This window comes from Thunnus albacares, chromosome 4 (assembly GCF_914725855.1).
Source record: "Thunnus albacares chromosome 4, fThuAlb1.1, whole genome shotgun sequence".
NCBI lineage: Eukaryota > Metazoa > Chordata > Actinopteri > Scombriformes > Scombridae > Thunnus > Thunnus albacares.
The window spans coordinates 21,261,741-21,288,331 of NC_058109.1; the positions used below are offsets into that span (position 1 = coordinate 21,261,741).

Sequence of the window (26,591 nt, forward strand, 5' to 3'; positions counted from 1 at the left end):
CACACACACACACACACACACAAAACGGTCTGTTCCCCAGAGTCGTTGCATTGCACCCAATTGCCCAATATTGAATAAAGGTCCTGTCAGTTATTATAATGCATTTTTTTCCACATGGCTTGAACTATACACAGAAGCATGCCTCTGCCGCACATGTCACTTTCCATTTTAACCCCAGGTGGGTGCTTGACATGATGGTGTAGTTGGGTGCATTACTGCAGACCTGTTGATCACCTGCCCATGCAACTATAGCGGAACATACAGATCTGCATTGCTGGTGAGTGTGCCCTAGATTATTGTAGCATAGCCTTGTATGTGAGGGAACATTTTTTATTTATTCATTTTTTCATAAAAGAGTATGTGTGGTAGGGGGTGGGGTCACGTGGCTGGTAGGCTGCGGGGGCAGTTTTGAGGTTTGAGCTTTGTTCTTGCTGGTGAGGAGGTGGCAGATTTGGCTACCGCAGCCAAAAGGATATTTTCTTGTTCTTAAGTAACACCATCACTTCAAATTATCCATATCCTTTATTTATCCCATGCCTGCATTCACCCACCCCCTACACACATCCAAATATATGTATGGCAGAAACTCATTAATGCCAACTGAGCTATTCTCATCATAATGCCACTAATAAAATATTGGCTGAAGTGAACAAATATCTAAATGAGGAATGCAGGAAGTAAATTGCAGCAGAGCTGAGTCATAATTAGATATCGAGGTGCAGTTTCCAAGTATGAAATTATTTTTGCTGCTACATTACAAATCAAAGCACAAATTTAAACTGAAACCTGGCAGGAGCAAGCTGACAGGTCACAGGTGTGTCAGTGTTCCCCTCTCTTACATAACAGGCAGATTCTGACTCACTGCAGACACAGGAAGTCTGCAGCGGAGACTTGGTGTGTGTGTGTGTGTGTGTGTGTATGTGTGCATGTACATTATAGACTTCATCGCCTGGCTGCTCCTCTCTGACTCTGACAGATGCAAAGCTTGAGGAACCCTCTCCTTCTCTTCTTCCTCTAGCACACATACACACCGCCATGATCCACCCGTGGGATGTATAGGCTGTAGAACGGGCGGGTGTTAATTTTAAAAATAAACAAATAAACAGCTTGCACACTGCAGGGCTCAAATGTCCACTTATTTATTGCACTCTTGGAGCCATGTAGTGTATGAGCTGTTCATTTGTTTATTTCACAGTTTGCTCACTTTCAGCCCAGCGTCTGCCCTCTTTGGTATGGATATGTGTGCATACTCCTATTTGTATGTTAAATTTAGCACACACAGTTTAAAGAGAGACAGATACAGAGCCACATAAAAACTCACAATGTATGGACTTGATCACCTTCATGAGAAAGTTGCAATATTGTGGTTTATTAATATGTGAATAGCTTATGATTTTATTAAAGTCAGGAGCACCTCAAGGGGTACCAAGATAAATCTGAGGGGTCACAAGATAAGTAAAGCAGGGTTTTTTAGGTTTCTCTATTTATGGCTTTTTCTTATGAAATACTTGATACTTTCACATCTTCAGGGCCAAAATTAAAACAATCTCAGAAGGAAATAAAATCCCCCTTTGGTTGAACAGCTTACTAATCACGTCAACACCAATACCACAATCTAATGCTAGGGGTCACAGGTAGACGTTCCTTTATTTTAGGGGCTAATTTAGACGTTAAAGCATCATCTATAAATAGGCAGATAAGGAAAGGGTGTGTGTAAGGATGATTGGTTATTGTTTGCAAAGGCTAGGTGACTAAAAGGACCAAAAGTGTCACATTGCTTCTTTTTAAGGGCAGCAATTAAGATAATAAAATCATAAGGAAATGTACACTGTTCTGTTTGAGAGTCACCAGCAGAGCTAATACTCAGCAGTCATGTCAGTAGGTTCATGTCTTTGGTGACTCTAGGTGGAGTTTCTTTAAGTGATACAGCGTTGTTTTAGAGTATAGTTTTCAATAGTTTCCCGAATGTAGAAAAAGTTGTCTTGCTACAGGAGACATTACCGCTTACAGGAATAATTTGACATTCTGGGAAATATTCTTATTTGCTTTCTTGACAAGAGTTAGATGAGAAGATTGATATAACTTTCATGTCACTACAGTAAATATGTAGCTGGAGCCAGCAGCTAGTTAGCTTAGCTTAGCACAAAGACTGGAAACAGCTAGCCTGCCTCTGTCCAAAGGTATAAAAATTTGCCTACTTTAAAGTTTACTAATTAACAATTTATATCTCATTTGTTTAAGCTGTACAAAAACAAAAAAAAGTGTACATATGACAATTTGACATTTTACAGTGGGTTATGTGCTGTTTATGGAGCAGTGACTTCTTGGAGTCTCTGCTGGTTGCTTGGCAACTGCTCCCAGCCAAGAAATAGTCTGGCACAGCAAAAACCAAAACTTGACATTTTACACTTTAGGTTTTTGTACAAGTTAAGCAAACAGATATAACATGTTAATTATTGAGCTTTAGGTGCTGATAAGTGGACTTATTTTCCTGTTTCCGGTCTTTATGCTAAGCTAAGCTAACTGCTGCTGGCTCCAAATACATATTTATTGTAGAGACTTAAGAGAGGTATTAATCTTCACATCTAACTCTTGTCAAGAAAGTGAACAAGCACATTACTTTAAATATAAAGGAAATAAAGGAAGAATAACACCCTGACAGTACTTGTCTTTGCTCAAAGTCTCCAGACAGATTTCAGATCCCACAGTGACAGCTGCCGGCCCGCTGACATGTGTTTATACTTCTCTGTCTGCAGATAGCTGCAGATGACAGAACGGCCACAAGAGAACGGAAAGCACGCAGCAGACTCCATGTTTGGGCAACAGGGATAATAAATGTTCAGTCGGAGGTGCAGAATGTGCTGAAAGCTGTGTGTTTGTCCTGTTGAGGGAGAGTGGGATATTTAAAGCTTCAGGGGAGGTGGAATAGGTGTAACATTGATTTGGCAGTGTAGGCTGCAAAGAGTTTGCTAAGTGGGACATGAGAGTGCGTCCCTCTATTCTTCCAGCCTCTCCACATCTTTTTTCTCTTCCTCTCTCCATCTCTGCAGGGTGGTGAAAAACACAAGACAAGGTGCAAACCCAGAAATGTCAAGACAATGTCAAGTGGACACAGCTATTTTTATCTATCTCGCACTTCTTACTCCCTCTTTAAAAAAAATCTCTTGCTATTATGTAATAAAATCTTTCCCTTTCCCCTGAGGATCTGCTACCCACACAACACTATAAAAGATGAAGGCACGCTGTTGTAACTCACGACATCAACAAAAACATTGCATTTCCTTCTAAGACTAAAACTGAAAATGACTAGAAAGTGTGTCAGTCTAGGTTTGTCATTAAATAAGCAGAGTTCACGCCACTCTGCTGCCAGAGCATCATGGGTAAAAAGCCATAGTTGAGGAAGTTCAGCTCAGAAAATATTTCAGCTTTGTTAATGATTGTGGAGCTGAGCACATGTAACACAGCTGAATGCATTCGTCGTTATCGAGTAGGCTGTGTGTATGATTGATTATTTGCTTCTCTCTGCATTGCTCCTGCCTGCAGCAATATGGAAGTAAGCTCAGATTATGACACTGTTGCTGCCCCACTGTAAAAATCTTTTCTATCTTTTCCACCAGCAGCGCCACAGCAAGCTTTCATCATTTGTAGATGAAGCTGTACTGACGCTGTACTGAAGCTGTTTTATTTCTACACTCAGACAAATGGTGTACTTTAAGGGATTTGCTCTTAACACTTGGCAACTATTCAGTTCTAGTGTCGTTTAAAGACACATTTCTTGCGAAATGCACTGAACCACAGTCAAAGGGAAGAAGATATTCCAGTAGAAGGATTCACTGAGAAGAAACAGTTGCAGGAAGTGTGGGATGATGAATACTTAAAATAACTGTCATTTGTAAGGAATTTGCATGTTGTGTCTTGACCAGCAGGAATATGATGCAGCAACCAAAGCAAAGAAGAAGCAAAGCAAAAAAAAAAAAAACAGGACTCATATATCTTATAAAAGGGTGAAGCAACAGAGTAGGGAGAAAACAGAATCGGGGCCAGAGATGGAGAGCACAGTGATGAATGATCTGTCCTCTATATAGGACGAGGTGTCTGCAACTTTTCAGGAGCCCCAGAAAGCAAACTTTCTGCCTGATATTATTCTGGGTCAGGGAGCCTCAGGGGGAGACGAGAAGCAGAGCAGGCCTGGCCTTTCTCTGGCCGCACAGCACACTGGTCTGTCTATCACTCAGTCCCCGGTGTCTTCCTGAGCAGCTCAGAGTGTGATCTGGAAAACTGGCTGCATATGAACTGCACGCCACCAAAGAGAAATGGTTTCCTAATTTGATGTGCTCATATAGGGGGGTGCTACATGTGGAGGGCAAACAGTTGATTTTTAGTGTATGTCCCGAGCTCCATCAGCAAGGACACAGTGACAGAAAGTCAGTGCTGAACCTCAGTGTTTAGTCCACCTGCCATCTAGAGGACATGAGGAGGATGACGAGAAAAACACAGACAGTTTCCATTGTTATAGCCTCCTTTACTTGATTTCAAAATAGTGTTAGAAATAAACTTAATAAATCGTCAAGTACAGTACAAAGTCCAAGACACTGATGATGTAGATCAGTGAACTCGGTCCAGGCCAACAAATCTGTGCTTTTATATAAACATGGATTTACATTATACTTGTTAAAAGCACTTAAAACAATAAAGACATTTGTCCAAAACAACATGTATGTTATGTAAATTAAGTACAGTAGCGGCAGCATTTGGCCTCTTTTATGAAGGTACACTCATGTTTCTTATTCATGTTTATTCCTTTTTATATCAGTGCAAAAAAGCAAAGAAGCTAATTTACTGGAAGCACCATCTCCAACACTACAGTGCATGGCAAAGCTACAGACACTTCTATGTATATAAAATTATTCATTCTTTGATGCAGCCTGTGCTTCAAAGTATTAGTCATAGAGATTAATTTAATCCAGTGGAAGAATACTGATGAAATGAAGGCATAACTGATTAATTTTTAACTGGAGGTCAAGCCATTTCAGATTTGTGTATTTCTGAGGGGAATGCCCAAATATTATAGATATATATAGATATATATCTGGTTAAATTGTATGTTTGTTGAAATGAATCATAGAATATCTTTCTCTTCTAAACAGTGAAAAATAATCCACAAGGTTTTCCATGATTTGGAGGAACTTGGCTGATCAATTGCTGTGGGAAATACAGATCACATCAGTGTAATGTTGCACACCGACAGGTATCTGGGCCAACGCTTCTCGTGGCTCTCAGCGTCACACCTGTTGTAACAGCAGGCAGGGGACACTGGAGGTTGACAAAGTAGGTGATCGTGTCCTTTTCTTCAGTCCAGCCAGGGAAGTTACAACTTGCATACATCATCAAATATGTTTTTATTCCCAATCTTCCCTTTTTGGTTTCACAGTCGGCCTTTTTCTTTTGTTGCAGCAGAAGAACGGCAGCAGACTTCTCTATTTTCAGCAACCCACCAGAATAACTGCTCCTATAAAACTGTGGCTTCCTCCATCGCGTTTACCCACCTGAATGAGGAGCAGATTTTACATTAGGAAAAAAACAGCATTTACCCTTTAACATCCACCCTTTTTATAGAATGTTCACCTATTTGGCACACCCAAATGGAAAAGCTTATAACAGAAGAACTGTAAGGCCATGATGCATGTATTAGGCTTCATTTGACAAATGACATCCTCTAGTTTCTGGAAATGTGCTTGTTTGTGGCTAAAACACAAACAAAACTACATCAGTTCAAATAAGGCTCAAGAAAGTGTTTTTGGTCCTTGTTTATAATGAGTCATATTTGAATAACAATAATTAGGACTTGCTTTATGCCAGAACCAAGCAAATCACCACATACCTTCTACATCTTGTCAACCTGTATAAAATTCCAGACCTCTAGGCCTAACCTTATGGGAGCTAGGGAGTTTTTAGTTTGTGGTGTCACTGGTGTCCCCGAACCTCTCCAGTTATCTCCAATTGGCCAAATTGTGCCAATTGTTTTTACTCATTACTGTGTGATGCTACCGCTTACAACTGGCTTACGTGGGTCGCCAGCAACCCGGTGGATGTTAAGAGGTTAAAGAACAGGTTCACAATTTTTCAAGTCTGTCTTAAAACAATAGTCATGTACCCAAATGAACATTGAAACAGGTTTTTCTTGCTGTAAACATTCCTCCTGTTCATGCGGACTGAAGATGCCTTCATAATGGACTTACAATGGAAGGGATGGGGACCAAAATCCACAAGCCTTCTTCTGTGCAAAAATGTATTTAAAAGTTTATCTGAAGCTAATATGAAACTTCAGTTGTCCAAATTAGTCAAATGAAGTAGATATCTTTCAATGAAACAGTCTTTTTAGTGCCCAGTCTTTAAGTCTCTCTTTTTGTTACTATACTTCCACCACAGCTCAACAGGGAAACACTGTCCGAGGAAACACAAAGGGGGAATTTTATGCTAAAAAGACTGTATATGTGGCAGATATCCACTTGATGTGACTGAAACCTCATATAAGCTTCAGATAAACTTTTAAAAACATTTTTGCACAAAATGACTGCATGGACGTGAAGGAAATTATGATAATTAGAAGTGTACTATTAGAGAAAACACTGTATTATAATATTAATGTTTTAATGATTATCAATTTAGTAAAGAAGTCTATTCAACTGACCAGTTTTTATATGTTGTGATTACATTGTTCTGTTTTTAAGTAAGATGTCTTGCACTTTGTTTGTGTAGGCAAATTATTGTCTTGTTTGTTAGGAAAGAAGACACAGAAAAGGTTATCTGAAGTGCATAATACATGGCGACCCCAGAGGTGATTGTTGGAAAAGGGGGAACTAAATGCAAGAAATGGAAGTTGCAAATGATTTGAATGACACCATATATTGATTATCTTGCAGGAAACAGGTGTCTGCAGACAGAGACGTATGACTGCACACAGTTGACAGCTGTGTTGGGCAGAGGCTGAAAGTATAAAATGTTTGTGTGAGTTGATCAATGTGCTTCTCCCTTGCTACAGAGCTTGGGAGGCCTATATGCATAGGCATTAATTGCCTTCATCACCTAACTAGACAAGATATGATATGAAGATATATGATATTTCAGCTGCAATGACAGACACATTGTGGATTTTGGCCCCCATCACTTGCATTGAAAGCACATTTGAAGGGGATCTTTTAACAGCCAGTATGAACAGGAGGAATAATTACAGTGAGGAAAACCACTTTCACTGCTCATATGGACACCTGACTGTTGTTTTAAGACAGACTTGAAAAATGGTGAATCTATCCTTTAAACAGCTTAAACTGCAGTTGTGCTAGAAGGAGTAATTTCAGTCAGTTTCACCTAAAAACTACCAGTCCTGTCACTGTCAGCATGATGGACAGCTACATTATTACTGAGATAATGTTATAGCATTCTGCGGAATTAAAACAATGTAGTATTTTGTCTTTCGGGGTTAAGATTAACTGACTTATTTTGTTGTAATGTTGTAATGTAACCTTAGTCCACAAATTGATGCTGTTCATAAAAAATGTTGAAACTGCAAATTTGTTGATGCTCATGTTTCCACTTCAGTTGAAAGATGACATGGTCCTCCACAAGTCAAAGATAAATATTCAACTTTGGGCCTTTGAAACCCACTAGGTAAGGTCGTAAACTTGGCTGGTTTTCTTAGTTTTTTGCCAGATAGCAACAAATTATCAATAGTAACTCTCTGAGTCACTCATTCTGACAAAGACAGTCGTCCATAGAACAATACCAGTCATTATGTTAGTACAGTGTTTCAAAATGAAGTAAGTTAAACTAACATCTTAATCTTCTCTTAACAATTTAAAATGATCTATCAGGTAAGCATGCTTCTCACCTCTGGGCTGTGTAGTTGTCCTCTGCTTTAAAGGTGTAATACAAAGTGTGTTTGTGGTAAAGCTGGAAGACGTTGGCCTCCTCCTCTCCCCGCTGCTTGTCAGGCAGCTTTACTGTGAAACCCAACAAGGGCAAACTCTCTGAAGCTACCTTCTCCTGCAGACACAACATTTGTCAGGGGAAAAGAAATCTATTATAAGAAACAGCAATGTACCTGTGGGAATTTTTGGTCTGCACTTTTGGTTATTTTTGGTCAACTGATGGCTACAGCTAAAACTCCAGCTGATGCCACCTCACTGTATAAGATGAGTGAGTGAATATGTGTTGTTAGGTTAAAGGGGAGTGCATGTGTCCCCTCACCTCTTGGGCTCGATAGGTGTAAAGCACCTTGTCTTTTAGGAGGAACCACAATCTCTTCCAATTTCTTTTGCTCTTCTTGCTGCGATGTAGACTTCCACTAATGGAGCCTTCCTCTGACACCGTCATCTGCACAACATAGCAGCGAGAAGAGATGTTACTTATGGTATATTCACAATCAACAATCAACAATTGATCTTTCATTTAAACAGTGCAGTGAAAATGGCTCCTGAACATGATGCAGGTGTGTATATGATGTGTACCTGGGGGAAGGACATGCCGCCTTTCCGATGTCTCCAGATGTTGGGAGGATGAATGTTTTGGAACACAGCAGAGAGCGGACGACTGGTACGGTTCAGTCGTGGGCTATTCTTACCTGACACAGACACGTCTCCCCCTGTTAAGACAGACAACATCTTTTAAACAGGGCAAAGGACAGGGATGAGACTGTAACACACCTACTGACAAACTAAACACACAGATATGCAGCTTTAACATCTGAAGTAGAAGAAACTATATGTTTCTTTGTTGAACGATGGTGGGGATATGCATGAATAACCATGGAAACTATACAGTTTTAGTAAATCAGAATTTAAGAACTACTCCAATGTGGTGACTGTGAAATATTGAAATATTTTAATGGTATGGGCTATTTAAGGGGAGGAAAAAAGAAGCTTAGCATTTTTCCTTTGTATTACATGTACCATATATTATACCAATTGGAGTGTATTTTCACTTCACTGGGATGTAACACTCTGAATTAATTTCTGTATATCTTTACTTGGGATTCATGTTTTAAAAAATGAAATAAATTGTGGTGAAATCCTAAAAAATGTGTACAAGCAGAGTTTTCACACCTCTCGTCTTTAGCTCGCTGTAACAGTGGTCACACACTTTGGCCATGCGGTCCTTCATGTATTTCAGTGGATATCGGTTCCTGGAGCAGCTCCGGCAAACAATCTGTGTCGAACAACATAAAGTCACCACAAGCAAGTTAAATGAGCTCAGAGAACAGTTATCATCATAGAGCACACTGCATTTTATTTGTGTGCGACTCACTCTGCCGCAGCCGTGGCAGTGATGTCGACGGAGAGTGAGGCTGAAATCTGAGGTGCAATTCATACACATCATCACTTGGGACACTGGAACAAGTGTGGGCGCTTTCTCTCCTAAAGACAGCCGCAGACGATCTCTGGCCTGAAACACACACACACACACACAATAACAGAAAAACATACTTTATCACACTGCAGAGGACTGATGACCATAAGGTGTAACATCAGTCTCACTCTGGTTGGGTGAGGATAAGCATGACTGAAGAAAAGTGTCATTAACTCACAACATAATTGATTAATACCGAGAGGAGTTTGCTCACCTCTCCTGAGCAGCTGCTGAACGCTACAGATCCTCTGGTATGTTCAGTCACAGCACGGCTTAAAGTGTAAAACCAGTCCTCTCTTTCGATGAAGGAACTGCAAAATAAACACACAAAGTCGTTAATTACAATGTTCATTTTACAAGGGTTTTTTTTTGCGAAGTCACTCAAATGTCATTTACACTAAATAAGCAAATATCAGCTGCAGTAGGAAACATTTTACGAGTTTTAAAGGTTTTAACCTCCTGTGATGGTGAAATCATTTTTTCATCACAGCTGTTTACAAGAAATGATCCGTCATCCACTACTTAGACAGGACACAGTTCAGTGTGACCCACCTTGCAGACAAAGTGATGGAGATGTCTGTTCCTTCAATCCTCAGTGCATTTTGGACATTGTCTACGATGGGTTTACTGACCTGAGTAATCAATCAATAATATGACAAATCACACATCAGAAAAACAGAGAAAGCAAGAACAAAAGGGGAAAATTTGCAATCTGACAGTTGGGGAATAATCCAAAAATCACAAATAGCATTCAGCTATGCATGATAGCATGATTTAATTTAAATACATATACATTCACCTATGCAACACCTACACAGGATATAACCATGATAATATTGGGTAATAGACAACTCATTTCCAGCTTTGATTGCACACAAACTCCTAAGGCATTTTGTGGTGAAAACTACATCCACAAAGGTTTGAGGAAGGTGGAGAGAAATTAGAAATGTTAGGAGAAATGATGAAAGGCTCTGACCTTCAGCCCAGTGAGTGACAGAGTGTTCTTCAGTCTGTATTTCCCATCCTGCTGAGGGTAGGTGTAGAGCAACACGTCGTTCATCTGAAAATAGACAGATACAGCCGTCAAAAGTCACTGTAAATGTGAAAAACAGGGAAGTAATTTATTGGTAGATCAATGGCATGTTAAAAAAAGATAAAATACAGTAAAATTAATAAAATATTAATCTGCCTAAACATTGTCAATTATGCACTGTAAGTGCAACAATTCTCCATTAGGTGGCACTCTAAACTAATAGAAATTTTGCTTCCATATGTCCATTCAGTTTCTACACTGATGGATAATAAAATAACACCACACTGCATAATTTTTTTTTTATATTACATCCATGGAAAAGCAAACAAACACAAGCACACATACACACAACTAACTCCATCATTTTAAATCTGAAAAGCACCGATCTTTAACTTAAACTTCAAAACATAGACACAAAATTTAAATTTAAATTTAAAGCCCTACTGTGAATTTTTATGATCATACATGAATGGAATAATTCAAAGTTGATATCAAACTGCATCATTAAGCTCTATATCATTTCCAGTGGATCATCTTATTCCCTGTCCCTGTGCGTTTCAATACCTTTTTTAGAAAACTGCCAGCTCCTGCAGACTTGTTTTATTATGTTGTCATCAACATTAATAATAGCTGAAAACACATGATCATTGCCTGGATGAAAACTGGCAGGATAAAAGTTTTACAGCAGCGATGATTACCCAACATTCTTCCAGAAGACACATTTACAAGCTTTTTTAGTGTCGAGCCCAGACCACAAATTTAAAAAAAACATTACAGGAGGGAAAAACAGTGCACTTTGATGATGCTCTATGGATAATTTGTGAAGGTGTTAAATTTTCTATTCTCTCTTGATTATAACATTTCAGCGCTATCTTTATCTTATGATTTTACAAACTGAACATTTAATACAGCACATTGTCTGTCTCTTTGGCTCTTTTTCAACAGTCTCTCTCATGAAATAAATCATGCTCTATTGACTCGACTGTGACAGGTGGTGAAGAATGACCTGAATTGTATTGTTACTGTTTATATTTATAACTTTATCAATTCGATTCATCTCCCCTCCCGCTACATCCTGCCGTCTCCTGATTATTTTCACATTATCTTAGTGAGCTGAAAGCACCGTCTATATTACAGTAAAGGTGCTGAAGACACATTAGACTAATATTTAGCTGATAGAATTATAGTCATAAAAGTTCACAGGTGTGCGTGGGCGCTACAGTTTATAAGACGCTGGTTTTGACCTTCCCTGTGCTGTCAGTAAAGGACTGGCTCAGGAAGTCAGCATTCAGAAACATCCTGCCAGGAAACCCTGCTCTTAATAGCGCAGTCTGGACATAGAAATAGACCAGACAGAAAAGGCCTGACTCTACATTTTACACTGATTTATTAGATATCAATAGAAATGTAACTAACTGCAGTTGCTTGATGAAGCATATATAAATATGAAACATGTATATAAATATGAAACATAATATGCATAACAAACAAAAAGGAAGCAACAGTTACCAAAAACAGATGGCGAGGCTGTCGACTCTTCCTGCTGACCTTCATCAGGGTGCCCTCCTTCACAAAAACCTGACAGAAAAAACATAAACAGAACTAAATCAAACTCAACACTTCACAAGTTATCTGATCATGACACACACAGGGCATCTGCAATAATTAATGTTGTTTTAGAGCAAGTGGGCTGGGGATTCCCAGCTGAATGACTGTGTAAAGGGCAACACAGGGGTGGTGCAGGGCAGACAGGGTGGGCTGGCAAGCTTCAGACAGAAACAATGCTGTTATCAGAGCCGTACCCTGCCAGGCTGCAGCAGGTCCCGCTGGCCACGAACACTGTACTCTATGTTGACCAGACGCAACAAGTTCTCCTGAGACACACAGAAAGACAGACACATGAAGAAAGGGAGAGAAAAATTAGATGCCAAAATAGGAGAGAAGTGATGAAAGAGCATTACAAGAAAATGATTATCCTGTTAACCCTTAGCTGTTATTGCTTGGCTATTTTCATGGCTCCCTTTATTATTAGGCTTTAGGTATCACCTGGATCAGACAGGCATGTTATATAATGTTCTCTTTAGATCAAGCTAGGTTGTTCATAAATGTCATCATTTGGTGTGTAACTCTAGAAATGTACTTGTAGCCACCAAAATATAAGGCTACGAGTTTATAGCCATGCTAGTGACTTGCCCAGCTTGCTTTGAACAGAATGCTAACATCAGTATGCCAACACGCTGACATTTAGCAGATATATAGTTTACCATGTTCACCATTTTGCTAACATGCATGCTAACATATTTGACAAATTAAATTTTTGACCTGATTGATGGCGCAAGATAATAAGTCAAGGGGTCAACAAAGTTATTACAATTCATCGTGCAGGGAACATGAATGTGTGTACCAAATTTCATGGCAATCCATCCAATAGTTGTCAAGACATTTCACTGTAAACCTCAAATGTCAACCTCATAGTTGTGCTAAAACCAAAATCATTAAGATACATTGTCTGAAAACAGTGAATGTACAATTATTAGTGCCAGTCGATCCAGGAGATACTTGACTGTCTTATTCTGTCTGTGTCCTTAATGTACTTTAATGTCTGTTAGGCTGAGGTATTAGGTTGACAATAAGATATGTAATTCTGGTACAGTTTTATTATGCCTACACATGATACTTACCCCATCTTTTAAACTGTCATTCACTTGATCTGCAATGTCGGACACGATCACAACAGCAGCTGAATAAGATGAAACCAGAGAGACAAAAGAAGAGAAGAAACTTCATGTTAAATCTACATTAAAAGATTTTTTGGCCCCTTGGGAATAGAGCAACATGCTGAAAACACATTAACGCATACTCACCTTATGAAGTTGATATGGCTAACGTGTTAGCAAACAAATACCTACATTGGCATTCATTTGTCATGTTTCTGGCCACCTGATGAATGTAAGTAACTTCCAAATATGAGAGAAATATCTGACACTTTTGGTGCTAAATACTCCATTATGTTCACCAGCTAATCACTAAATTTGTTGCTAAATTTCTCTGTGGTATGTTTGGTTCTGGGCAGGTAGCGTACAGTGAGTTTTAAGAGCATTTTGTTGACAACAGCTTTCTGATGTAGATGAAAACAATGCAATGAGAGTGCTGAGAGTGAATTAAAACAGTAAAGTTGGGGCCATAAAACTAAAACAATGAGCTGAAAGTCACTAAAGCGCTCTGTAGAGCTGAGGGGAGCTGCAGAGTTGGTGCTAACTCTCTGTGGTTTGTCATGATGCGCTGCCCTTTTCACATTTCACATACTCATTTTTTCCATTGTTAATAGATTGATCAGTGCAGCTTTGAGAAGTTAACACAATCAGAATAAATATTCATAACTTACAAGAGATGTAAGAAAAGTTACCTAACATAATGCTCAATGAGTCAGGAGTCTAAACCTGAACTTGGATGTTTCTCTTATCAGAGATAAAGAGATAGTGTTGCTGTAACTGGCCTTCTGATGAATTACACAGTGCAGTCTTCACACAGAAGACAGCTAAAATGACCCCCTGGTGGGTTACCACAACAAACAAAGAAATCTAAATTAGCTCTCTCAAGGCCATCTCTTCATGCCAAATGAGCACAATAAATTCCTTTTATGCACACAGCGACAAACAGAGGCCAGTAAAGCTCTCCTGTGAGTCACAGAGAGCAGACTCTGCTCACATTGTTCTTACAACATGTTTACTGTACCTTGGGTGTCTTCATATTCCTTGGAATCGGGGGAAAGATTGTTCAGGTAATCTGTAAGAGGGGTGGAAAAGAATGAATGCCTCCAAAGAGTCAAGAATGAAAACATATTCTTAACTCAAGAAGGATACTGAGACTACACTCACCAGTCAGGAGCATGCGGTACTGAGCCACGCGCACAATGACCTGCAGGAGCTGATGTTTGAGAGAAACCTTTTCCCCAGCTGGACTCTGCTGCTGAGAAAAATACAACATTTTCTCTGTGTCACTCCTGTTCATTAGTGCCAGATTTACTGTAGGCTATAACATGAGCTGGAAGCCAAACAACATGTCAGATACATTAAAACATTCAAGGAGGTCTAACGGTGTAAAAAAGAAAAAAGAAAGTTGTACTAAGAAGCAAATTATATAAGAGCACTGGACTCTTTGAGCAGAATCACCAGATTTAAGTGTGAATGAGGGCCAATAACACAGACTGCAGGTCAGCACAGCATCTTGCAGAATAACAAGTGTGTGTGTGCGTGTGTTTGCAAACAGTAATAGTGCCTCATTCTATGGATCAACACCCTTAATGATGACTTTTCTCTCTTTAACACCCACACGCAGACATTCAAAGTAATATTTGAACTACTGCTTTAGTTTTTTGGGCCTGAACAGTCAGATTTTGACTAACAGGTTTAATTCAAGGGTGTGGAAAGACTATTTTGTCAGCGGTTTCCCATTTAAAAACTCAATGTGTGATGATGCAGCTGCACTGACATTAATACTGTATACACAAAGTGTTTAGGAGAATCTGAGGACTTTTTGACTCTGTTACTCCCCAGCTCTGCCAGATTTTCTGCCAAGTCTTCTCCTTAGTGGTCTATAAAATTGAGGGAAAATACTGAAAACACCTTTGTCCATAACTGAGATGCATGTACACAGCTTCACTGGATTTTCTTCTACAATCCAGCTAGAATGCTACAAAAGGGAGCAATAGTCTGTGTTACCAATTTCTGTGGAAACTAACAAAAAACAACAATCATACCCTTGATGCCTTCCAGTCTCTGTACTTAGCAGCTGGCTGGATAATATTTGACTGTAAATTAAATGGTGGATATTGAAGCGATGTTGCAGCCTCCCTGTTGAACTTTTCAGCATATTATTCTATTATCATATCCTACTTTCTTATATGTTTTACTCTTCAAGCTTATCAACTTATCAGCTTCTGTAACGTCTCCTCACTAAAGTGCATTAGTTTGTATATGTTGTGTTGCTCAAAAAAACTGTTGAGAAATGCAACCTGTATTAATTTTAAGATTCCCCTGTATTTAAAGAGATCATTTTTGTGTGTCTAATGCCAAACGAACAGTTTTTGTTCCTAACGTCTATATATAAAATCTATATTTTTCCCCTGGGTGTCCTCTCAAGTTTCTTACAACAGCGAAGGACACCATATAGTTCCTTTAAACTAAATTTCTACTTTTATTCATTTAGTTGTCTGTTTCTTGCTTTAACGGTTTGCATCTCTTGCTTTTACAGCCTCACCTCTCTTTTTTCTTTCTCTCTCTCACACACAAACACGGGTCAATACCACACACACTTAGCCATCGCCATCTCTGCTACCACATGCACTTCATCTTTGTCACTGCACATGAAACACACACACACAAACACACACTGTACTCTGCTGATAAGAGATAATGTGCAGAGATAAGAAAGGCTCTCGATAATGATCAAATACACCGTTTCACTGTTATTTTTAATCAAAACCCCTGCAATTTTTCACCATATTGAAGTGTTTTCTGTAAAAATATTTCTATTGTTCCAAATGTTCACAGTACTCTCATTTATTTTTGCAGTTGCTCACAAATTTACCCGAACCTTTAAATCAAATATGCAAAAAAAATTGCAAAACCAAATTCATTTTCTATTATTCATGCAGGCTTGAATTCCAATGACAAATCAGCAACAGTGGAGAGAGGCAGAGGAGGAGATTGGTTGAGGAGGAGGAGGAAAAGAGTACTGCATGTGATGTGGACAAAATCCACTTTATATATCCAACTATGTTTACTGTATTGAGCAGTTTGTTACTGTATTTGCATGTTACAATAGGTTAATTAAATGATAATCATCACTGAATAAAAGAACAGAAAAAAATATGGTGTCAACTTCATGGTAAGTACAGGTATTATATCCAATTAGTACATTTAATTCTCAGAAAGCTCTATTAATAATAAAGTTTGAGTGTGTATAATTTTACTAAAAAAACATCTTTCGTGGAATCAGAGAAGCACTGCACTGTAGGTCTGACCTCAAACTGGTGAACAATGGCAGCAAAGGCAGGTGAAGTACGGCAGCTTTCCTCCAGCAGGTTCATACTTCGGTCATAGTGGCCGATGTAAGTCGTAAAGACCAAGAACTCTGCTCTCCTGGACAGGAAGATGTCTGCAATCCTCTGGCTTTCCTCCCTGAAGGAAGAAACAGAGGATGAAGTTGAGGCAGCCATCCTCAGACTACACGTAATGCTTTCTGAACTTCATTAATGTGTGCACTGTGTGAAGCCATAGAAGGAGAAGGACCGCTGCAAATGCATATGACGTTTGTGCATGTGTGCGTGTCAGCATTCCTATTTAACAGCTTCAGACAGCGTACGCGTCTCACCAGTTTCGGATTCGATTCTCCAGCTCAGTGAGGATTCTGCGGTGCAGGGTGTAAACATCAGGCAACTCGTTGAGAATCTCCCAAAGCCTTTTTTCATCCAACACAGGCTCCCCCTCATCCCCGACTGCTGCCACGACCGCTTCCCTAAAGTCCTGGCAAACAGAGAGGAGAGTATAGTAAAAGTTATTTTTTTTTGTATTTCAAATTTCCCTAAAGTCTCCATTTCTTCCCCTATTTTTCTGTTTCCTTCCTCTGCTGCAGTATACCAAGATAATATCTGACAGCAGGGAGTAGATGAGCGATTATATCTGGAAATCTCATCATCTCTTGAATACTGAGGCAGCAGTGGTCTGGGTCACTAGTATGATCCTCACACCTATGTACGGAAGTGAAAGAAAAAGCACTTGTTCCTCCTTCATTACCACTGCTACGGTGCCCTTGAGCATGGCACAAAAGCTCTAATTGTTCTAGTACAACTGCTCAGACGCCATCAGATCAGACTGTGTTTGTACTGTGTAGATTTTAGGTGAGAATGTGAATGAGTGTGGAGCAAATATTCCTGGAAATGAGCATTCATGCTCAGTAAATCTACTCTGGTTAAATAAAGAACAGACACACAACATAAATAGGATTTAATAAAAATGTATATGATCATGAATGGAATTAAAGTTCCGGTAAATATAGTGTGCGCCTGCTAAAAACATACGTAACAGCGAATCTTTTACATAATAAGACAGCTCAAGGCAGCCAAATAGAAAGATATGTTTACATTTGAGGGGGATTAAGAGATTAAACCTAATCCTGAGCAGAAAACCATGACCTGCCTTTCTTTCATACGTAACTCTGCAACTCTACAGAGATCTGAAGACAATACAGATACATCACTTACTTCCTGGAGAAGCTTGAGGGCTTTCACATGTCTGTGAACAGAGAAATAGACAAATAATTCAACATTGGTTTTGACTTATAGGCAAAAATATTTGTTAAGAAAAATGAAGTGACATGTAACTTACAATCTCTCAGTATCCACCAGCTCTTTGGCGATGTAAAAGGCTCTGGATCGACCGTCAGGCTGTAATCATATTATTTAGTCATAATAAGCCCAAGCTTGGGAGGAAGTAAAGCATTTTGGCACCAGTTCAACAAATATAGCTGCCACCCCCTCCACACCCCTTCCTTTCTCTCAACACATAGTCTCCAAGCAGCAATCAAATTCAAAATAATGAGGACAGCGTTGTAGTAGCCCATTAACCTCCATTAACCTGCATTAAAATCCTGGCTTGTGAGGGCAATTTTGCGACTGCCCAAGGTGAAAAGCTTTGAAACTCATTTTGTTCTGTTGTTCCGTTCTGCTAATATGATTTCATTTCCATCTGTCATTTGGAGAAAGGAGGCACCAGCTCTTACAAAATGATGGCACGAAAGAAAACAAATTAAATCACATTTTAAAGGATGGTGGCTAACGTAAGTCCTTGATAAAAGCAATGGAAAATAGACAGAAAAGACTAAGAAACTCTCATGATTTACTAAGTAATAAAGTTTTTTTCATCCCATGTAAGTTATCTAAAATATGTATCTACTATTGCAACAAACAACATCCTTTCTACATCAAAATCATTACTTCCATCACTACACAAGCTCAAGCCATATTGGTCAAAATTTTACCTGTCTGTCATAATTGCTGTCTCCACCGCCGTCTTCCTCCTCAGAGGTACGTCCTTGGTCTTCATCGGCTGCCGTCTCTCCCCCAACATCACCCACTGAACCAGCCTGTGGACCAACAGCCACCGAACACACATTGTAGGCTTCTGTATAGGCACTAGGAAGAAAGAAAGGATACTCTGGTTAAATATAGCACACAAAGACAAACAATGTGGCGCTGTGGCATCTTGTACGCGTATACTTTTTAGTCAGTTTTAATACATTGATGCTAAGAATTAGTGATACAGTAAGTACACAGGTAACAGTCGGCAGTATACAGTACAAACATATAATAAATGATTTATAACACACTATAATGTAGTTATAAGCAGATATAAGGACATGTTTAAGTGTTTATTAATGCACAGTTTTTGTCAGCCATTATAACTTCTCCTATTATATATCCTATTATATTATCATTCATTATCTGCTTATATACCAGCCTTCTGGGTATCTACAGAAGGAGTTATAGTTGCTGACAAATGTATTAATAGGCACTTATATCTGCTTATAGATAGAGTGAACATATGCATAATGTGTTACAAACCATTTATTAAATGTCTGTATACTGGTTGTGAATGCTAAAGGCTTAAAGTTAAGTGTTACCACAAAGTCAAAGTGGAATGTCTAAAACTTCTAATACCTGCATTACAATATGGTCTGGTCCTGTGGTTCTCAACCTTTTTCACTTCTGACCCCCTAAAATAAATGAAATGTTTACTTGTGACCCATAGTCACACCTTATTACTTGACATGACTGGTGAGCAGTTCAACCACACAAGGATTTATCCTTTATCCAATTTTAATGATTTCCAGGCACCGCCAAGATGTGAAAATATTCAATATTTCAGAAAAAGAAAAAAATTAGAGAAAAGTCCAAAAATAAATGTAATATTTGTTTAAGAGGAATGTATGTTCTTCTTTGCAATTCCTTTAATTATCATGTGACCACTTGGGGGGGTTCCCGAGCCCATGGTTGGAAGCCATTGGTGTAGTCAGTAACATAGCATCAATCAGTTTTTACCACAAATATGACTCAGTGGTTTTATAATATGAACTATATTCTCTCCTCAAACCTTCAGTCATGTGAGAATAAATCAGATGAGTTTCATTTAGCCATCCAAGCTGTCTTTATGGTCCTTTATGGTCTTCTACATTGAAATATCACTATAATAAACATATTCAGCGATAGGAGCTAGTGTGAATAGATAAAACATTACAGATCTACAGAAACCAATAAACTGATCCCAAAAGGCCCGCGGTGACAACTGTACCAAACCAGGGATGCATGTCGGTATTTTATGCTACAAGATTCTCTTCTGCAGGGAGCCCAAATGAATATGCTAATGGCTGCAGCTCAGTGGGGAGTGTAATCTGTGCAAATAAAAACACGTCCTTCAGTTACAGTAGTGATACGGTAGTCCTCTATGTGACCAATTGCTTTGCCAATGTTCCCGCCATGTTCCACTCCAGGCACCAGTGACTCTAACCCCACTGAGATGCAAATTAGCTATGTATGAACAACATATGTGAGCAGTTCAGATCTCTGCATTGCACATATTAGAGCTGCATGGCCCATTACTGCTCACTGGATCAAACTTTGGATGTGGTACCAGGGGGTGCTTGAACCACAAACTACACGCACAGTTTCTATATATCAGGCTTTAATGTCACTCCCAGAGAAACTGCCGATGTCACTTTTCACAGTCGTGCCAGGTTGTATGCAGGCCCACGGCAGAATCTATGGAGATAAATTACAGAAGGAGATAAAAAAATATTCATTTTCCTTTTGCTTCAGGTTGATGGGTGAGCCAATGTGTTCCAGTGATAGCAGGGATGGGGGCAAATATGCCAATTATCTTCAAATTATTCCCCAATATTGCCCCTTTAGGCGATTGCAAAACTAACAGCCTAAACCACTGACACTGCTGTCCGTCTGGATATTGCTTTGCTGTGGTTACAGCAGCTGAATTCCCCGAATGCTCAAACAGTGTGCAGAAAATCGCAATCACATCACTGTTGTTGTTCATTATTAGCACAGAAAGCTTTACAATCATGTATTTTGTAACCCTAATACTAAATGAGGTGTTTCCAATGTTTCACCAACCTTTGAACTCCTACTTCCCTTAATTTGTATTAACTGTTGTATGTGGACATTCAGATTTTATTGATTCAAGACCATGGTTGCACGGTATGGACACAACAAACAATGCAGTAATGACAAAACAATGGCACCAAAAAGAACTGTAGTGCAACATAAATTACTTTGAAAAAGGAATAACATTTTTAAAAAGGCACCCAAATTACATATGTTTTTTGGCTGATTTGACTGTAATAACAAACTGAATTTATAGCAGAAACACGTCTTAATTTAGACGGTACTTTGATGTACCTACCCACATTAAAATGCGTATTAAACTGTAGAAAAGTATCACTGAAAAGGACACCCTTTTATTTTGAACTTCAAAGGATTTCACAGAATGGAAAAATGGGAAATGTGAGAATTACATTAAAATCTACAAACACGTTAAAATTCCCTCATTTAAGAAAATGACTAATAAGGGAGATAGTCCTCATGGAGAGTGCCTTAACCCACAGGATGGAGGCACCAGTACCATGGAGCAATGGGTAGAATGAAGTATGTATATTTACTTGGTTTTTTTATGTGCTACTTGAAGGAAACACAAAAGAACATTTTTAGTTCAACCAAAAATTTCATCCAATTCTCTACATTCAGTATTTTAGAGCCCTTGCTAGTTTTTCTCGCTCACATAACCAAAACAGTCAGCTACACATGATGAGAGGGAAACACTGCAGAATGCAACTGCTGACTACTGAGAATACACTGACATTGTATCTCAGCCTGTTGTTCCTGACTAGGTAGAGAAGAGCAATGACTCCAAAATGCTCTGACTATTAATCATCCTGAGCGGCCTGTATGATATGGGCACGGCCAACAGGAATGCAGAGGGGGATGGGTTAATGTCAGCACAGCCATGGCTGATCATACCAACAAATACTGTACCAGCACAGCAGGGAGGCTAGAGGCTTTACCAGCAACGCCAACAGAAGAGCCTGTTTCTGCACTGTTTCTCTAAACAGATGATTTATGAATGAAATCAGGACAGCATCCACAACGCCACCAGCAGCGTTTCGTCCTCTACCACCCAACAACACACAGCTGGGGTTTAGCACATCTTACTGCAAGACAAGAGGGAAGCTCCTGCACTTTCCTCCTTAACGCTGATCACCACATCTATGTCTGCTGTGATCCCAGCATCAGGGGACTCAACATAATAAATATAAATCCTCTGTCCCAGGGGCCTGGTTAAACCCACACAGTGGCCGAACAGTAATAAAAAAAGACTAGTGCTCAGTGCAAAAGGGTTGCTAATATTATGTCCAGCAGCATCTATCTGAACATACACTTACACACAGGCACAAGTTACCTTTCTGCTTCCTGTTCAGATGACTGAGTTTTGCTCTCAAACCCAGGGAGGCTGCTCATGTCCACGTAACCATCCGTCTCATTGGCAGATGACAGCACCCGAGTAGGACGGTCAAAGAAGGCAGTGAACGGCCCCTGCCGAACCGGCCTCCGCTGTGGGACTTGAAGGTTCTCGTAGTCCGAGCTGATGGCAGGAACATTCTCATAGTCTGAGGTATCTGTGTTGGGGAAGGAGATGGAGCGGGGCTTGGTGAGGGGAAGAGGTGTGAAAGGCACACGGGAGCGGTCCTCAAAAGACTCCACCCGGACAACGCTGCGGTTGAGAAAGGCCACCGAGTTACCTTTTCTTTTGCTTTCCTTGTAGAACAAGAAGGTTGAGGCTGGCTCAGCTGAACCTTTACTGGCAGAACGTGAGCTGAGCTGAGGAGAACTACTTATGCTGTGTCTATCTAAGTCCAGCAGTCCACTGGGTATGTGGTGGCTGGACTCTGGTGAAGACTTCAAGGAGGATGGATTGACATCCACTGCAGGCTTGCTCTCTGTTTTCCGCCTAAACTTGAGCATCAGGAAGCGCTTAATGGAGGATTTCTTCTTCCTGTTTTTCTCTGACGAGTCCCCCTCAATGAGAAGCGAGGGGGAGCTCTTTGTGATGGGTCTCTTGGTGATGTAGGCCAGCTCAAACGGAGGAGGGATATCCACCACAGATGTCGGTGTGGAGAGACCGCTGGATGACAGAGGTGAGCACCTGGAGAAGCTTCCAGATGAACAAATGCCGCCTCTCTGCCCCGGAGACCCTTCCCTGTCTCTGTAGACACCCAGAGGCATGTCCTGCCCCTCCATGGAAATGGAGCGGGGGTACAAGGACAAATAGTGGGGTTTGGAGTGGCTCTTGTGCCGCATTGTACTTAATAAGGGGCTGCTGCTCAGTGCAGGTCCAGTTTGGCTGAATCCGCTCATGCAGGGCCTCTGAACAAACTGCACTCCTCCTATCTCAGCCATATTGTTATTCATACGCTGTGACAGTGAGCCGGAGCGCATCCCTGCTGTCCTCTTGTCGAAAGGAAAAACATTTTCACCCATTGACGTATACCTCGGATCCTCATAAACATGCTCATCACTGATGTCCTGCTCCGTATCAGTGGTGTCGTCCACAAACGGTACTATGTGACCCTCCAGGTCGTCGTCATCTCTGAAGACATCAGAGTCGTTCGGAGAAAGCAGCTGGCTATCCGAGAAAGAGGAGGTCAGCGAGGTGTCTGTGTCCGTTGGCACTGAAATGGATACCAGCCTGAACCTCGGCTGGCAATCCAAATGATTTAACAAGGCCTCTACTGTCTGAGCTTTGTGCTCTTCAGTTTTCACAGACATCCTTTCCTGATGTGCTCTTACCTTGCTCCCATCACTGTTACGGATCTCCACGTAATCCTCGGAAGACACATACTCTCTTTGCCCATTTTTTGCTGTTAGATATTTCCCGGCTGATACTCCACCGTTGTTTACAGCCAAAAGCTTCTGTGGTGTGAGAGGACTCTCTGGTCGTCCATGAGCTTTGTTATTTTTTGGGATCATAACATCCTCTGAAGAGACGTAATAAGGCTCTTGGGTTTGATCATCCTCTATGGCAACATGTCTCTTAGTTGTATTACAGAGCTTTTTCTGGTTTTCGGGGATGAAATCATAAAATCTAACATTCTGTTCATTGATAACCTTTTCCTTCATATTATGGCCACACCTCAACTTCTGGATGTTACAAGAGATGTCGTAATCTGGAGCAGATTCCTCTTCTTTCTCCTCTCCTCCAGTTAGAAAACCTTCCTGGGTATCAGTGTCCAGCATGTTTTCACTGATGAGGAGAGCCCGTTGGTCTGTGAGAGACTCGGTTAAATCATCTGCTGTCCAGTCACCTGTTTCATCATCCTTTGTTTGGGGCCTTTCCTGCCTCTCCTCTGTGTTTCCATCCTCAAGCACAGGTACTTTTACAGCAGAATAGGAGCCTGCCTCCTGATCAAGGCTATTGACTGAGATGTCTCCCATTGAGAGGCCATCTGTGTCAGCCAACGCTTCGCCTGCATCACAACCGTCAGCGTCCATGTCCTCCGTCATGTCCGTGTCATTCATCTCCACCGCATCCTCAGAGTCAGCGGTGAGTCCGGCATCACCGACCCACAGAGTTTCCAGTGAGTCCACCTCCTCCGTCAGGGCACTGTCAGTCAATCTCCAATCCTCGTCCATCTTCTGACTCGTGTCTTCTTCCTTTTCCTCCTCTGTCACTTCCAGTCCCTTCTGTGACACATTTTGTAAATCTTCCTGTGGTGACCCAAGGATGCAGGAGTTAAACTGTCTCTCTGTCTCTTCGTCAGGCTCACCATCTGACATTAGCGAGCTGCCATTGATGCATCCTCCTTGGCTGCCTGAGAAGAAGAGGTCCCTCCCATTGAGCTCCAGTGTGACTTTGGGTTTCGGGGCTATAGAAGGTTTGGGACCCCTGGCTGCAGACATGAGAGGGGACGACAGCTTCAGGCTGGCGTGACAAACAAACCTTGGCTTTGGAGCAACAGAAGGCTTGGTGCAGTCTGAAAGAACAACAGGAAAAGGAAACTGTAAGATTATGTGCTTTAAAATAGCTTACAGGTCATTTGTATTGTGTCCCTGTGACCTAAAACTGCTAAAAATGTAATAGTGTGTGTGAAATCTTTACATTCGATGAAAACTGATGTTTGTCTTGTGGTCACAGTTTGACCATTTTCTTCACAAAATGTGAACAATATTTCTTAAATCCCATTGAGGCAATCTATTATACAAACCAGCTGAAAGATTTCCATATAATTTCTATGAATACAGTAGCTGTTTAAAATGTTGAAACTTGGACTTAAAATGAATAATGTATGCTTTTACACCCTCTGGGAAAGAATACAAAAAATCTGAGGGATTTCTCTGACTCACTTCCTGTGATTGAAGTGAGAGAAACCCCTCTCAGGGTTAGCTGCCTTTACTGCTTTTAAAGTAATAATGAATGCAACAAAAGATAATGACAAACAAGCAACACATGTAAATGGCTACTTGTAGATTTAACACTAAATCGCATCAAATGATTTGGATGAAAGATGAACTTTCAGAGAAGGAGCTGAGATGAGGTGGCCAAGCATGATCTCTTAAACAAGTTAGGTCTTCCAATTTTCATTAATCTAACACCGCAATCAACATTTATGCATACCATATGAGCATTAAACCCCCAAACTAGAATACAAAACACATGCTGGTATAAAACTGGCAACTTAGACTTGTAGATGACTGGCTGAATATTAAAGATTTTCAAGAGTTTTTACACCCAAATTAGCTCCATTAGTGCTAGATCACAATGGAATCTCTTTATTCTATCAATAGGGGATTATGTGAATAATTTATCACACTCTGACCTCAAGAAACATTGCATTTAAGACATTTTGGTTTGCTTCCCATCCTGCTGCTGCCGCTGGATTCACCATTTATTTACAGGAATGTACGGGCAGAGATAATGATGAAAACTAAAACTACTAATACTCACTTACTAGCAATATATCAGTATCGAACACACACAGTGAAAAAAGGCTTGTGAGACCAACAGTTCAAACCCTTCTCCTTGGAAATAAACGATCTCACCTGTGTTCATTTTGGCGAATCGACCAACATCTCCAACATCTCGTCCACAAAAAGCAGCTTCGACGCACGAAATTTTAAAATACCATGTGAAAAACCGGATCAAACTCTGTTGAACTGTCCAGACAGAGAGTGAGTGTGGGCGAACACAGCTCAGTCTGTCTTCCTCTGAGAGTGAAACGCTGCTCAGCTGATCCGTTTGTGCGTCCTACAGCGCGCAGGACGCGACTGGAAACCAAATGGAGAGAGAGGCTCCGCTCCCCATCACAGCACACTCTGTGGGATCCCTCTGACAGCAGCAGCAGGTCCAGTCAAGTGTTGGAAATCTCAACATCTGGCAACAACTGAATTTAAAGGCTGATTAGTATTTTTTTTTAATATGCATCAGTTGTTACAGTAGTACTGAAAATGCTGCAGCTTCACGGGGTGATGTGGATGTTTCGTGGTGAAAAGTGAGTCACAGCTTTGTTATAGACACGCATATTTCAGAAGTTATAGATCAGACTCATAATAAAACATATCAATAGGATCATTTCTCGTGCATACACCAACAAACACGATTTTTGGAAACATTAAATAATAGAAATACTGTTGCCACTTTCCAATAAGGCACTCCATATGATGGGTTTATAAGTTTTTAGTTAATAAAACATTTACTTATGTTTTATAGATCAGTTATAAGCCCTTAATAAGACAAATAAACGATTTGGGTTGCCAGATTGTAAAAAATGCTTTGACTTGTTTGAACATTTCACTTAACTTGGACTAAAATCCCTTTATTAACAACTTTTTAATAGTTATAACTGTAGACTTGATGGATAAAAATCATATATTAATGAGTCATTAACATTTATAGCTGATAGGTCATTATAAAGTGAGAAACCAATGAGAATTTGACATTTTTAATGTATTTTTACCAAAAAGAAATGATAAACAACCCCAAAGTTGTTCCTATTAATGACTTTAAACTGATATAGAAAGCATTAGTTGATT

At 40.1% G+C, this 26,591-nt stretch overlaps 1 protein-coding gene across 4 annotated transcripts; it reads right to left on the reverse strand.

Moving 5' to 3' along the window:
- Positions 1–5,423: 5,423 nt before the first annotated feature.
- LOC122981319 (FYVE, RhoGEF and PH domain-containing protein 5-like) lies at positions 5,424–26,275 on the reverse strand. 4 transcript variants are annotated; one of them, XM_044349989.1, is made up of 22 exons: positions 25,602–26,275; positions 22,304–24,535; positions 21,964–22,180; positions 18,479–18,632; positions 17,827–17,885; positions 17,703–17,733; positions 16,814–16,965; positions 16,464–16,620; positions 14,317–14,407; positions 14,174–14,224; positions 13,120–13,178; positions 12,241–12,312; positions 11,948–12,016; positions 10,382–10,465; positions 9,958–10,037; positions 9,620–9,716; positions 9,304–9,441; positions 9,102–9,204; positions 8,508–8,641; positions 8,248–8,373; positions 7,889–8,043; positions 5,424–5,546 (listed from the first exon to the last, which is right to left on the reverse strand). In XM_044349989.1, exons 1-22 carry the CDS (start codon positions 25,609–25,611, stop codon positions 5,510–5,512), a joined length of 4,308 nt encoding a protein of 1,435 aa, XP_044205924.1. In that variant the 5' UTR covers positions 25,612–26,275; the 3' UTR covers positions 5,424–5,509. The 4 variants fall into 4 exon arrangements, with proteins under 4 accessions (XP_044205924.1, XP_044205922.1, XP_044205920.1 ...); XM_044349987.1 differs by having other exon boundaries at positions 8,275–8,373; positions 21,964–24,535; XM_044349985.1 differs by having other exon boundaries at positions 21,964–24,535.
- Between the last annotated feature and the right edge of the window lie 316 nt (positions 26,276–26,591).